At 37.0% G+C, this 14442-nt stretch overlaps 1 protein-coding gene across 1 annotated transcript in view; it reads right to left on the bottom strand.

Annotated features, from left to right (window-relative positions):
* Positions 1-2523: 2523 nt before the first annotated feature.
* The window catches only part of LOC121390122 (solute carrier family 13 member 5-like), a 58893-nt gene continuing 46974 nt past the window's right edge, over positions 2524-14442 (bottom strand). Inside the window, exons 10-14 of the mRNA XM_041521860.1 lie at positions 13227-13330; positions 8686-8801; positions 6887-7048; positions 5840-5977; positions 2524-4591 (exon numbers count right to left, since the gene is read on the bottom strand). Coding sequence (XP_041377794.1) covers positions 4409-4591; positions 5840-5977; positions 6887-7048; positions 8686-8801; positions 13227-13330 — 703 coding nt within the window. The 3' untranslated portion in view covers positions 2524-4408. The remainder of the gene's footprint in view (positions 4592-5839; positions 5978-6886; positions 7049-8685; positions 8802-13226; positions 13331-14442) is intronic.

A 14442-nucleotide genomic window follows, 5' to 3' on the forward strand; every position in this document is an offset into this window, starting at 1 on the left:
TAATATCTTTTTCGACTGAAAGTTATTTACAACCGTTGCACTTGTAGCTGACTTACGCGTCACAGACATATGAATGTCAGGTTAACGATACGCCACAGTCTAATCGATTTCCATCGTATAGTTTTTCATTGGTTGCATGGCACTGGTGATCTAGTCCTCACCTAGGAGCAGCCAATCGTATGTCTTGAAATTGTTAACACACGTACATGTGTTAACAGCCATGTGTAACCAAAAATTTCGCATGGTGTTCTCTCCAACGGGTGTGTAAGAAACGCATTTACTGAATTAACATTACAAAATTAATTTTAGAGTACAAAAGTGACAGACCGATATGTTTCGAGGATTATAATAATAAACTCCAACTTGTGTCATGCACTTTATTATTTTGTCAGAAGCCTTCCTAAAAATATTTATTATCTGTGTGGTCCTTAACCACATTATATCGTAAATAAAAATGTGCTCGTTAAACAGTCGTAATGTTTTCCCCTAAACAAATACCATTAACGCTGTAACAGGGCTCATTAAAGCACGGGCCCAACATTAACAGTATACAATAGTATTTCCTAATCTAAATAAATTCAGATCCTACTGCCTCTCACGTTGAAGGTCCGTTAGCAGATCTAGTAAACGTTTAGTGATCGCTGTTAACGGCCTCTGTCCAAATGACATTTCATTCCAATCAATCACAACATATGTGACATAAACAGTGCCAGTAGCTAAACAAGACTTACCCAACACAATCGGAGTGACTGGACACGTCGTAAAGTCACATGAACACGAAAAGGCTTTGGCTAAAGTCAGATCTACTGACTGTGAAGTCGACAGTAAGATTAGATTCCAATCAGACCGCTTTTTAAAGATTAATAACTGTTTGCAACAAGAGATCATCGGGGCTGCGTTCAGCCAGACAGAGCGGAAAAACGTCCGGCTGACTGGTTTGTGCGCATCACGGTAAACCAAATGGCCACATTGGGAACCAATCAAATAGTTTGCTGGCTGAACTTGGGGCTTGACACGAAGTGGAGTGTGTTCGTATTATAATGGAAATATTGAAAACGGAGTGGTAGTAATATGTTCAGCCCTCTATAAATTAAAGAAAACAACATTAATATTTGCGTTTCTTTTGTTCATCAGTATATTGTAAGTAATTTTTATATTAATAATTATTGTCATCTTTTGGTGTTTCTTGAAAACTTGAATTCATATATTAATTTAAATCCTCAAAATGATTATTCAATTTTAAAACTTCTGATCTACAATATATACATTTTTACGTTATCTTGAAAAAACCCGATTATAAACTATTTAAACTACTAACATGTATACTTTCGATTGGATAATACTGATTTAATACATAATTTATTACACATACTTCTAAAACAACACGATCAGGTATAGGTCCTTTTTTTCAAATTACTAGACTCACTCCCTTATCTATATATGTGACATCGATAACAATGTATTTGCAATAAGAGTAGGAAAACAGAAATGAACAAATTTTGCATAATAAACATTTCTTAGGCATTGATTCGTTGCATTTCAAACGTACAGTTTGTAGAATAATATTGTCTATAGCATACATCGCAAAACTGGCCATAATCATCTCAATTTGCAATGATATATTCAAACGGAAGAAATGGTTATAAAAATGCATCATACATATGTATACAATACATTAAAAAAATATCAGGGGTGGATGCAAGATTTTTCTACGGACGGGGGTGCAAATTTACAAATATCAAATGCACAATCAAACAAATATTAAAGGAACCGTATACATAGGCCTAGCATAATAGTTCTGGTGTGTGTGTGTGTGTGTGTGTGTGTGTGTGTGTGTGTGTCTGTGTGTGTGTGTGTGTGTGTGTGTGCCTATGTGTCTCTGTGTGTGTATCTGCGTCTTTCTCTCTCTCCCTCTCTCCATCTCTCTCTCTCTCTCTCTCTCTCTCTCTCTCTCTCTCTCTCTCTCTCTCTCTCTCTCTCTCTCTCTCTCTCTGTGTGTGTGTGTGTGTGTGTGTGTCAGAACTATTATGCCAGGCCTATGTATACGACTTCTTTAATAAATGTTTTATTTTGCATTTGAATTTGATTTGACTTTCACTTTTTTGTACACAAGATATGCTTTAAAAAACTGGTCATATATTCCTTGCACCTTGTGGTGTTGGGAACCGAACATCGTCCCATCGTCCCATCGTCCCAATGTAACGCCAATGTCTAGGGACGGGTAGAGGGAAAGAAAGAAGTGTTTTATTTAACGACGCACTCAACACATTTTATTTACGGTTATATGGCGTCAGACATATGGTTAAGAACCACACAGATTTTGAGAGGAAACCCGCTGTCGCCACTACATGGGCTACTCTTCCGATTGGCAGCAAGGGATCTTTTAGTTGCGCTTCCCACAGGCAGGATAGCACAAACCATGGCCTTTGTTGAACCAGTTATGGATCACTGTCGGTGCAAGTGGTTTACACCTACCCATTGAGCCTTGCGGAGCACTCACTCAGAGTTTGGAGTCGGTATCTGGATAAAAAATCCCATGCCTCGACTGGGATCCGAACCCAGTACCTACCAGCCTGTAGACCGATGGCCTGCCACGACGCCACCGAGACCGGTCGGGTAGAGGGAGTCGCCCCATCTAAATGTTAACCAGATTTCACTCAGCACGACCCACTCCCTTACACAAAACCCTGTATCCACCACTAATATTCGTTAAATTTATAACAAAAATAAAACAAATCTTTAAAAAAATAATAATTCACAAACCGTATCTGTTAACAGACAGTAAAATATTTCGCTTTCATAATGAAAACGAAGATTTGTTTTGAAACATGCAAATGTCTTCAAAATACATAATGGAAATGATGACCTGTCTTTATGTAAACACATGTACGTGCATTCAGAATACATGTACATTATAAAAACGCATATATGCAAATGTATTCAAAATACAAGTATAAAGGAATGAATTAAAGTCCAGAAATGAAAATTTATTTTAACGTGCTTGTTCACAACTACTTGTCATAAAGCACGCATGTTGTGGACACAAGTTCTGGCCTGATGCTTAGAAAAAGTTTAGAGTCTAAACTCAACACTCTAATAGAGTCTGAGGTTATTGCCATGGCAGCGCCACACAAATTGCATGCGTGTGACGTCATTAGAGATTTGAGTCTAGACTCTTAAAAGTTTTATAAGCTCGGGCCCTAATCTAGACCAAAGCTTGTGTCCAAGACAGAAAACGGAGAGAGGCAAAACGATGGATAGCTGAATAGGCAACACCTTGGAATTCACACGTGTGACGTCATTAGAGATTTGAGTCTAGACTCTTAAAGTTTTATAAGCTCGGGTCCTAGTCTAGACCAAAGCTTGTGACCAAGACAGAAAACGGAGAGAGGCAAAACGATTGATAACTGAATAGGCAACACCTCGGAATTCATACGTTTTGGCTCAAATCTGTACGTTTAAGGGAAACATTTTATGTCACTTAATACGGAATAAATTGTTGCTGTTATTGTCGGTGGTGGTGTTTATGTTGTTTTTGTAAGGGTTGATGGTGGCGATGTCTGTGTTGCTTTTGTAACGGTTTTCAAGTCACCATTTTGTCCTAGAAGATTTGGTTGAGTTTAAGCATTTCATCAATATTGACCGTGTCACAAATAAACTCTTATGACACCTATAATTTATTCAGGTTTCATTTGAATAAATTACAAAGCTTTTGTTGCAGTTTAATACTGGAAATGTATAAATCGACAATAATTCCCAATAATATTTGTGCACGTTTCCCTGTTTCCGTTTCTTGGTTTTTAATGTTGTCAAAAAACTTTTAAAAATATGTAATTTGTGTGTATGGTTTATGTGCGTACACATGAGTGTTGTAAAAAGACTTTAATATATGTAATTTGTGTGTATGGTTTATGTGCGTACACATGAGTGTTGTCAAAAGCCTTTAATATATGTAATTTGTGTGTATGGTTTATGTGCGTACACATGAGTGTTGTCAAAAGCCTTTAATATATGTAATTTGTGTGTATGGTTTATGTGCGTACACATGAGTGTTGTCAAAAGCCTTTAATATATGTAATTTGTGTGTACGGTTTATGTGCGTGCACATGAGTGTTGTCAAAAGCCTTTAATATATGTAATTTGTGTGTACGGTTTATGTGCGTGCACATGAGTGTTGTCAAAAGCCTTTAATATATGTAATTTGTGTGTACGGTTTATGTGCGTGCACATGAGTGTTGTCAAAAGCCTTTAATATATGTAATTTGTGTGTATGGTTTATGTGCGTGCACAAATGTGTATGTGTGTACGTTTTTGGTAGACATTGTGTTGGGCGTTTGTGTCGAATTTGAGTTAACCGGCGCCTTTTTCTTGTGATTCGCACGACACAGCGGTGTTTCCGAACAGACTGTCACGGCATATTAGTAGCGTTCAGTAGCACGACGTTAAGAGGCAATGCAGGGGTCGTTGTCGTCAGGTTTTTGTTGAATATGGCCGGTAGCTGGTTCAGGTTATAGATGGGCACACCATAACTGTTGAGTGCAACGTTCAAGGCAATAATTGCAAAGATGTTGATTGGAAGTCCAGAAAGAACCTGAAACGAAAAGAGAAATGCATCTAGGTAAAGTCAGTGACCAGAGGCGGATCGGAGGGGGGGGGGGGCAGGGGTCCGGGGCCCCCCTAAAGTTTGCGACAGTATTAATTTTATTATATATTAATTTTCATTTTTTACGACCCGCCCCCCCCCCCCTCCAAAACTCCTCCAAAGTTCTCTTGGCATTCCGCCTCATGTCATTGGGCCCCCCTAAATGTATTTTCTGGATCCGCCACTGGTGACGGCGTTTAAAGTAGTACTAAACCAAATAACATCTGACTGGGTCAAAGTTCGAAGTGCACCGAACTTTTGATAGAGCAGTTAACACCACAAGTCCTGCAGTTGGTGATAAATGTGACAGTGTTTGTTGTTAGTCTGGGCAATAATTTATGCAATGCTATTTCATATAGAACCACTTTATGAAGTAGCCTTGTGTTAGAAAACACGTGTGGGGTACCTGTAAAACTAAGTACTAAAAAAAAATTATTGCGAAACTACGGGCGTTGTAAAACCATCCGGTTAATTCAGTTAATACTTTGAGAAAGGGGTTGGAGTACTGCTATTTATGGGTCATAGTTTGGTTGATATATGAAATATAGTGTTTTAACTACATACGTTAACATTGTCGCCTATGGGATTTTATTTAGTATAGTATAATCTTAAATATTCTGACTGTTCTGTCGGGATGTAACTCAATGGTAGAGCTCTGAAAACAGTAACAAAAAAAGGAAGACGAAACTAAAAGAAAAAGTCAGAAACAATGAAAAAATAAATAATTCTTGGTTTGCGTTAATGAATTGCATAAGCGTACGAGACAGGGGGCAGGGGGCAACTGACCCCCCCCCCCCCCCCCCCCCAGTGCTGGAACAAAACCTCAAATTCAGGCAAAACTGATAAGAGATATTCGTGCAAAATGTGCTGACCCCAGACCATTTTACCATGCATTTCCATCATTCTACCCTCGAAATTAGTTGTAACCCATGTAAAAATTCGTAGTGATTTGTTTGCAACCCTATGTAGCTGTTTGGCAGTAATGCTAATATGAATAAATGTTGTTATACAGATTCGGGCATTTTCGTTTAATTCGGGCAAAAGTCTGCTCCTTACAAAAATGGGAACCGGTACGCCTATGATGAACTGTATCCTTGAGTGGGAGTTGTTATAAAAGTGTTGTATAAATTAGACAAAGCGTTACAAGAGTGAGGTACAAAAATAAAAAATAGTTCTATCTGCCTTTTATGTACTTACCATATCTTTCACTTCTAAATAGCCCGTAGCAAATGCTATGGCATTTGGAGGTGTTGCCACTGGCAACAAGAATGCTAACGAAGCCGATATAGCACATGGAATCATAAAATACAGTGGATTTACGCCCAGTTGCACCGCCTGAAAAAAACACAGAATAAAATGTAAGAATATATAATTGTGCTCATCTACCTTTACATTTAATTTTTGGATGTATATTTTAAAATTGTCCGCTTAATTTTTTTCTGTCCCGGGACAAGCCCTTGGTTATCCAGAGACAGGCCCCGGGACGGACATGCTCGAAACTCTAGTGGTATATGAGCATGTACAAATTATTCGCACTCGCACTCATCTACCTAACGTGACACATACTGTTCAAGGCAAATTGCCGCGTTTCAGCGAAGCATTGGAATAATTTTAACAAAGAGGCAATTGGCTAAGTTGTCATAGATGTATGTTAGTACATGTGCACTGTCCCCGCCCCACGCCCAACTCAGTTAAAAAATAAATTAAGATACTAGTCCCCTCCCCCCCCCCACCCCCGCCCCTTTTCTTTCATCTTTTAAAGCCTTTGGCAATACAGCAAATATAGCATCATTATTCCATTGGGGTGCGCGCACGCACGCATGCACACATACAAACACACACACACGCACGCACGCACGCACGCACACACTCACACACACACACACACACACACACAGACACTGAAGTTCTTCATCAATCGTTTAATTTTAATTTAGCCAAATGTTATTTGTAATCATTTCACCAATCCAGCCAGTGCACCACGACTGGTATATCAAAGGCCGTGGTATGTGTTATCCTGTCTGTGGGATGGTGCATATAAAATATCCCTTGCTGCTAATCGAAAATAGTAGCCCATGAAGTGGCGACAGCGGGTTTCCTCTCTCAATATCTGTGTGGTTCTTAACCATATGTCTGACGCCATAAAACAGTAAATAAAATGTGGTGAGTGCGTCGTTAAATATAACATTTGTTTCTTTCTTTCATTTCACCAAATGACCGACAAAATAAATAAACAGTTGGTACCAGTTCTCCGGTGATTGGCAGGAACAGCGTAGCAGTGGCTGAGTTGCTGGTCACCTCAGTGGCCCCGGCAATGGCCAGCGACAGCACCATGGCAATGGCCCAGTCCGGCATACTCTCCAGTGATGACAGGTAGCCGCTCACCCACGCAGACAGACCAGATGTCTGTAATACAAACATAACATCTTATAGCATTTAACCCTAATTTTTGAGATACAAACATTTTTACAATTTTTTTCTTTCTTTCCCCATAAAATTTAATGACAATGCAAACACCAGAACGACCCAAAAGTCGTTGCATTTGCCACAGTTGATAAAAATAGCAAAACGTTGTAAATTATTTTTTTAAGTTGACGGTAAAACACTGCAATAGTCTAACATTTAACATTACTGAGAAAATATTAATGGAATGGTGTAAAGAATTCTTCCATTGGATGATTTAGCATTGTTCACCAGCATTGGCGTAACCAAGATTTTTTTTTTTTTTTATTATTTTTTTTTTTTTGGGGGGGGGGGGGGCAAGCCACTATTGGCGGAGGGGGGAGGGGCAACCCACAGTGTATGTATGTATGATTTTATAAATTTAATACAGTAAAAGAAAAAGAAGAAAAAAGGTCTGATTGGAGGGGGGATTTCCTTTGTGCCCCTCATCCCCCTCGCTAAACCACTGCTGACCAGTGACTTATGGGTACTAAATATGACAACATAACAGACTGAGACCTAAGGGACGGGACGTAGTCCAGTGGTATAGCGTTCGCTTGATGCGCGGTCGGTCTAGGATCGATCCCCGTCGGTGGACCCATTGGGCTATTTCTCATTCCAGCCAGTGCTCCACAACTGGTGTAACAAGGGCCGTGGTATGTATCATCCTGTCTGTAGGATGGTACATATAAAAGATCCCTTGCTGCTAATTGAAAAAGAGTAGCCCATGAAGTGGCGACAGCGGGTTTCCTCTCTCAATATCTGCGTGGTCCTTTACGATATGTCCGACGCTATATAACCGTAAATAAAATGTGTTGAGTGTGTCGATAAATAAAACATTTCCTTGCAGACTGAGACCAAGGTAAATATAGAGAATTATTACCCATATGGTTAAACATATCTTGGTTCATATCAAAGTGTTATGTCCCACTAGAGTGTCAAGTGAGACGTAGCACTTCGACGCCATACCTTACCGGAACGTCAACCAAACGAGATCAGTGACATAAATTAAAATCGATTAGTTGTAATAAATAAGATATTAAGCTCGCTACCATTTCGTATCATGTTTATGTCCCTCCTCATGACAACTGAAACTTATTTAATTCGGAACATAAATATGATACGAAATGGAAGCTCGCTTAATATAATATAACTTGCAGTAGTCTCGTAGTATAAATCTTGTGCACTATAAGCGAATGTAATAAATAGAGAGATAATACATTCGTGTCCGTTAGATACCATTTATCTCACAACGAGTTGTTTTAAAGTGTATCTAACGAGCGAAAGCGAGTTTGATACGTTTTTAAACAACAAATTGTAAGATAAATGGTATCTAACGGACACGAATGTATTATTCTATTTCTTATATGTCCACAAAATTTTTTTTTTTAAGACTATACGTCACAGTGTAATCGATTTCGATCGTGCTGTTTTTTTCATTGGATATAATATGGCACTGGTGACCTGGTCATCACCTAGGAGCAGCCAGTCGTATGTCTTGAAATTGTTAACACACGTACATATGTAAACAAGTATGTGTTATGGAAAATAACGAATGATGTTCTCACCAACGGGTGTGTAAGAAAACCAATAATTCTAACCTGACATGCGTCTGCCAGTGCGAAGCCTCCTCCCATTAGAAGCAGGACGCCCCAAGACAGTTTGTCGTTGACAATCTTCCAGTTTAGAATAGGTTCATAGTGGTTGAATGCACCGGCTGGAAGAAAACACACGACTCCAGTACTCAAAAAAAAAGTAGGGGAACTCTAATAAGAATTTAGAATTGCCAAAATTGTAAGGTATACTAGCTGTGGGGAATGGTTATATGATAATAGTGAATTACTTGGGCAAACATTACAACCGGTAGTTCAGTATTATATCAGTTATGTATGAATTTTATTGAATACTCAATGTTCGATCATATCCAGCATTTGCCCAAAGAAACGTTAGTAAATTGGCGCAAAATCCTGTCAAAATGCTGGCTAGAACACTGTTACTTGTTGTAACAGCTTAATATAGTCCGGTTTAGTAAATAGTTGAAATGTTGAAATGCATTGTCAAATCGTTCTTTCATGATTACAAGTAGGCTGACCTCTCTAGTATTTAAATATCCCATTGGTTTGAAGATATTTATTATATTTAGTACCAACTGTTAACAACTGTGCAAGGTGTATCCTGGCACATGTAGAACAGCAACATGAGGCGGTACTTTGTCATAAGGGTGGCTATGTGAAAAAGTGCGTGGTCAGCCTATGTTGACTTTTTGCATGAGAGTCAGCAAGGGAGATGACTCTCTAAAAGTAACAGTGACATACTCCTCTCGATACCGTCGTAGCCTATTTTTAATAGGATATATTCCGACATAGAACTTATATTACAATGCATGCAAAAGAAACTCAGGGTGTGTATTAAAACGCATGCAAAAGTAAAAGGTGGTGTGCAACCAAACGAAACGCAAATAGTTTAATGTATTTTTATTCATTAAAAAAAAGTTATTGGGTAAATGGGCCTAAACGACTCACAAGACACTGATTATTTTAAAAGACAAAAACCATAATGGGATTCAAGCCGAAATTTAAATAAATTAAAGAAATTAAAGAAAAATCAATTAATACATATATATGCGTTTCTTTTGTTGTTCAGTATTTATAATGTGTTAGTTAAAAGTAGGGTCATACCTAGAAAAATCAGTTGAATAAATAATAATTAAAGCAATTGCTTCATCATAGCTTCGCCTAATATATGATACACTTGCAGGAATTACCTGCATATTGTTGGATTTACATGTCTATAGTTTAAAGTATTTATCTTAAAGTAACAGGCCCTAGTTTCAACCAATGAAAATGAACACTAATTGTGGTATTCGTAAGACATTTGGACAGAGTTACAGTAGAGTAAAACAAGAGTATGTGAGGTCGAAATGGGGAAATACCCTTACAAATAGACTGGAGCTCGTATCCATAACTGTATTTTCTCAAAAGTACGTGCGTTTTTAAAGGCATGAAAATGTTTTTTCGTGGTATTAGAAACACCAGGATGACTAGAAACAATTGTACGAAAATACATATTCTGAACAATAAAAGATAAGTAATGTCCGATTTTAGTTAAAAGGAAAAACACCCCCAAAAGCTCTTAATACTTAAATAGCTCTAAAAAGTAGGGTCTGTCATTTTAATTTAAGGGACATTCCTGACTTTGTTGTTTCCGGCTAATAAAACCTTTTTTAATTGTTAGAATGGCAATTTATTTACATTTCCTTGTCCAGAATATCTATATCTGTATATCCAATGTGTTTTTGGTCCCCCAAATGTTCGTAGTAGCTCAGTATGCATTTTTGCCAAATATTTTTTCGTACGTATCAATTTATTTTTTCCTTTAACCGTCAAATAAAGTCTATTTTTAGACGGCGGATTCCCTTCGACTTGTCATGCATTTGAAGCGCATCACGTGACCTTTTTGTGACGTAGAGCACATGTAAATACCATGCTGCCTGGTCATTTCGTACCCTAGTCATTTCGTACCATTGCAAAAAGTCATTTCGTACCTTAGTTATTTCGTACCATTGTGAGAAGTCTTTCCATACCATAGTCATTTCATACCAGTATATAAAAAACGAATCGACCATAGCATAAAAGCAGTGTTTTTTTGTTTTGTTTTTTAAATTTACTTTGACAGTTTGAAAATCAGAACACATTATTGTGCAGCATATCGTTATTGATTTACCATAACACCTGTCAACTGTTATTTCCATTTTACCTGACAAGAGCCGTATTTGGTATGTACTACCTATGGCCAACTTCGATGTTTTTTGAAATTAGTTCCAATTGACCAAAGTTTTTTTTTTTTACATTCATAATTAATAAATATGCTAATAATAAATAAATAAATAAATAAATATGAACAATTTTTTTCAGTTACCAGCTGAAATGGTCGAATATTACTTATTATTACTTATTATCTTATTTGTTTAAGAAATAAACAATAACAACCACTGAAAACATTGACTACCCTATCGATTACCAAATCAGCCAATTGCTCATGTTTATTACTTATACACAATGACAATTTTTTTTTTTTGCTGATCAGAAACGCCCTTAAATTAACAACAAATTTGTTTCAGTGTATGATACGAAATGACTTGATCTTTTTTTAGGGACAAAATTAAATATTTAATGATTTATAAAGTCAGTTGCAGGTGGTGTTTGCATCTTATATACGTAATTAGATTGGGTACGATATGACTTTCAATTTTGCAATGGTACGAAAGGACCAAATTAGGTACGAAATGACTATGGTACAAAAGAACCAAGCTACGAAATGACTATGGTACGAAAGGACCAAGGTACGAAGTGACTAGCAACCGGCCGAAACGACCAGATACCCATAAAATTGCACCATCACAGTATTATGAGTATAATGCTTGGGTTGGGGCGAGTTGACTAATGGACAAAGTTCCGATCTATAGCTATAAGTACAAGTGACCCTAACCCTAAATGCCAAAACGATCAGAAGGCTTGCCAAGCCGAAGGCAATAGAAAAGAGACAAGATCAAAAAGTTGTTGAAGTTGAAAAAAAAAATGAAAAAAAACAACATTATTATGAAATCTTGGAATTGTTATCGGCATCATTTCTACTTGTTTCTTTTAAAATGCGTCCATTCGTATCGCTTAGTTTACAGAATTTTTTTTGTGTAATACTACTGATTTGTAGGAAACAAATGGAAAGTCGTTGGTAATCAATGCAAAACGTCAATATTAAAAAATAAATAACATTAAAAACGTGCTTTCCATACGGTCCGTCCACTGGACAATTCGTCCACGGACGATTGGTCCACTCGATGACTGCATTTTTTTCATACATATTAATAGTTATTTCTTTGACATTGTAATCGTTTCTTAACATTATTTTGTGGTATACTATAACCAAAAAAGTAAAATAGAGTTAGAATTCAACATTAATATCCATTTTTTATTAACTGTTTGTATTCATTATCATGCCCCGAACGATTCGTCCACTCGCTCGTACATTATCTCGCATGTCACGATGTGGTAAATAGGTAATGCAAGCCTCCGCGTCGGAAGACTTTATTACCCCCCCCCCCCCCCCCGCCCATGTCATGTTCTCCTTCAATGGCGTACATTATATCCACTGTACCCTCCCTCGTCACATGTTATCCCCATATGCCTAATAACCTCGAAATAAAATAAAAACTCGTTGTCTTCAATTCCAATATAATTAAATGTACATTAAAAAAACAATTCAACAAAACAACAAATGTCATTCAAACAAAGCGTGTTGTTTTAGACGCGACTTGATTCAACTTTCCGGATCTCGTTTCACGGACTGCGATTTTGTGTTTCCGTTGACTGGTGATCGCATTGAGTCAGTTTTGTCGGAATCGAACGAATGGATCGGCGATCTCCGTAACCCCCCCCCCCCCCCCCCCAAAAAAAAAAACGCGCACTTACTGAAATGTGCATCTGCTAGATCGGGGAACTTTCTCGGATTGAATCATTGCTAAAACTAGGTTGTAGAATCGAACTTTTTGTTGAACTTTGGAGTAATCATCTATCAACAATCGGAGAAGTTGGGTCATAACCCCTACCCACCCCCCTATGAAAATCTCAACGGATTTACACGATTAGGAAAAACGACCCTTATAGACCCAGAAAAATTAAAAAAACTTTCACCCATGGAAATGTACTGGGGAAATAAAAACCCAGTGGACGAATCGTCCGGAACTGATTTTTTGTAGTGGACGAATCGTCTCGAGTTCCTCAGTGGACGAATTTTCAGTGGACGAATCGTCCGTGGACAAATTGTCCAGTGGAGGAATCGACTGCATCCCAAAATCGTGTACTCACCGAAGCCATGTTGAATATTGCATTATGGGAAATTTGTGTTCTCGTCATCACTGCGACCTTTGACCTTCACCTTTCCGCGAGGATTTCAAATAATCGTGTCATGGGGAATCCCGAAAGTATTGTTCTATGTAAGTATTTCAATTTCGCACTTTTCATTGATTTTTTTTACACAAATGTATTACAGGTGAGTTTACTAATCCATATTACTGTCTATTTTATTAGCTTTAAAGTCAGGAATGTCCCTTTAACCCAATTAAAAACAAAAACTTTTTTCTCACCGATCAGGTCTTTCCTTGATGATCCTCTCCATGATATTGGCCGGGCAGGAAGAATAAACATAAGAACTGATATCAAAATAGCACAGGTTGAATCGGAAGTGAACCTATTACACAAGAACATGCGCGTCAGTGTTACTGCCATTAATGCGTATGCGTATCAATGTTACTGTCATTAATGCGCGTGCGTATAAGTGTTCCTATCTCAAACGCACGCACATTTCGACATCAAAATTAATTAATTATGTTATGTTATAAAAATGTGTTATAAAAAGATACCCTAAGTATATATGCATTGTAACTTCATTCTACCTGATTGTATTTTAAATGTGTATAAATATAAAATATGTACACACATGTATATTGGATTTAAAAAATTTATTCTGCATTCTTGGAAATAAATATTAAAAATAAAAAACTCCACATCCAAAAAGGCCTACATTTTCAAAATGTCGATGCAGATAACATCATTAGAACATTATTATTGTTCGATTTTTTTTTCTTCAAAATGTCGATGCAGATAACATCATTATAATAATATTATTGCTCAAAACATTTTTAAAATGTCGATGCCAATATCTTCATTAAAACATTATTATTGTTCAATAGTTTTGTTTATTTCAAAATGTCGATGCAGATAACATCATTATAACATTATTATTGCTCATTATTTTGTTTAGTTCATAAACACTTTAGTTTTATGTTGAAAATGGTCGAAAACTGTTGTCTCACTTTCCTGTCTCGATCGTTTTAATTTGTTTTCATAAGTAAAGAAATATATTTTTCAATAATGCAGAAAAGTTTAACGAGGTTGGGAGAGTAAGTACATGTGTATAGATATGAAATGTATAGTTAACTGACATCAACAAAGACATTCAGTAGTTAAACAGACGGTCCTCAGTTTAATGTTATTAAACATATTTCCGACTAACAACGATTTTAAAGACTACAAGAAGAATTCCGCAGAATTAAATATCTCGCCTACTATAAACTTATTGGTGTTTTAGGGGGGGAGGGGGGAGTGTTTTTATGGGGTTTTTTGCTTGACACTTATTCAGTGTCACTATCACCTATCCATATATGATCATCTCATTGTATGTCTAAAAATATTACTTGAAAAAATTAAACTTTAAAAAAATAAACATTTAATTTAATAAATTTTAAAATTGTTTTGTACATATGTGCAACTATAAACCAAGTTTCATCTTTTGCGTTTAGG

Source organism: Gigantopelta aegis, chromosome 3, assembly GCF_016097555.1.
Source record: "Gigantopelta aegis isolate Gae_Host chromosome 3, Gae_host_genome, whole genome shotgun sequence".
Classification (NCBI taxonomy): Eukaryota; Metazoa; Mollusca; class Gastropoda; order Neomphalida; family Peltospiridae; genus Gigantopelta; species Gigantopelta aegis.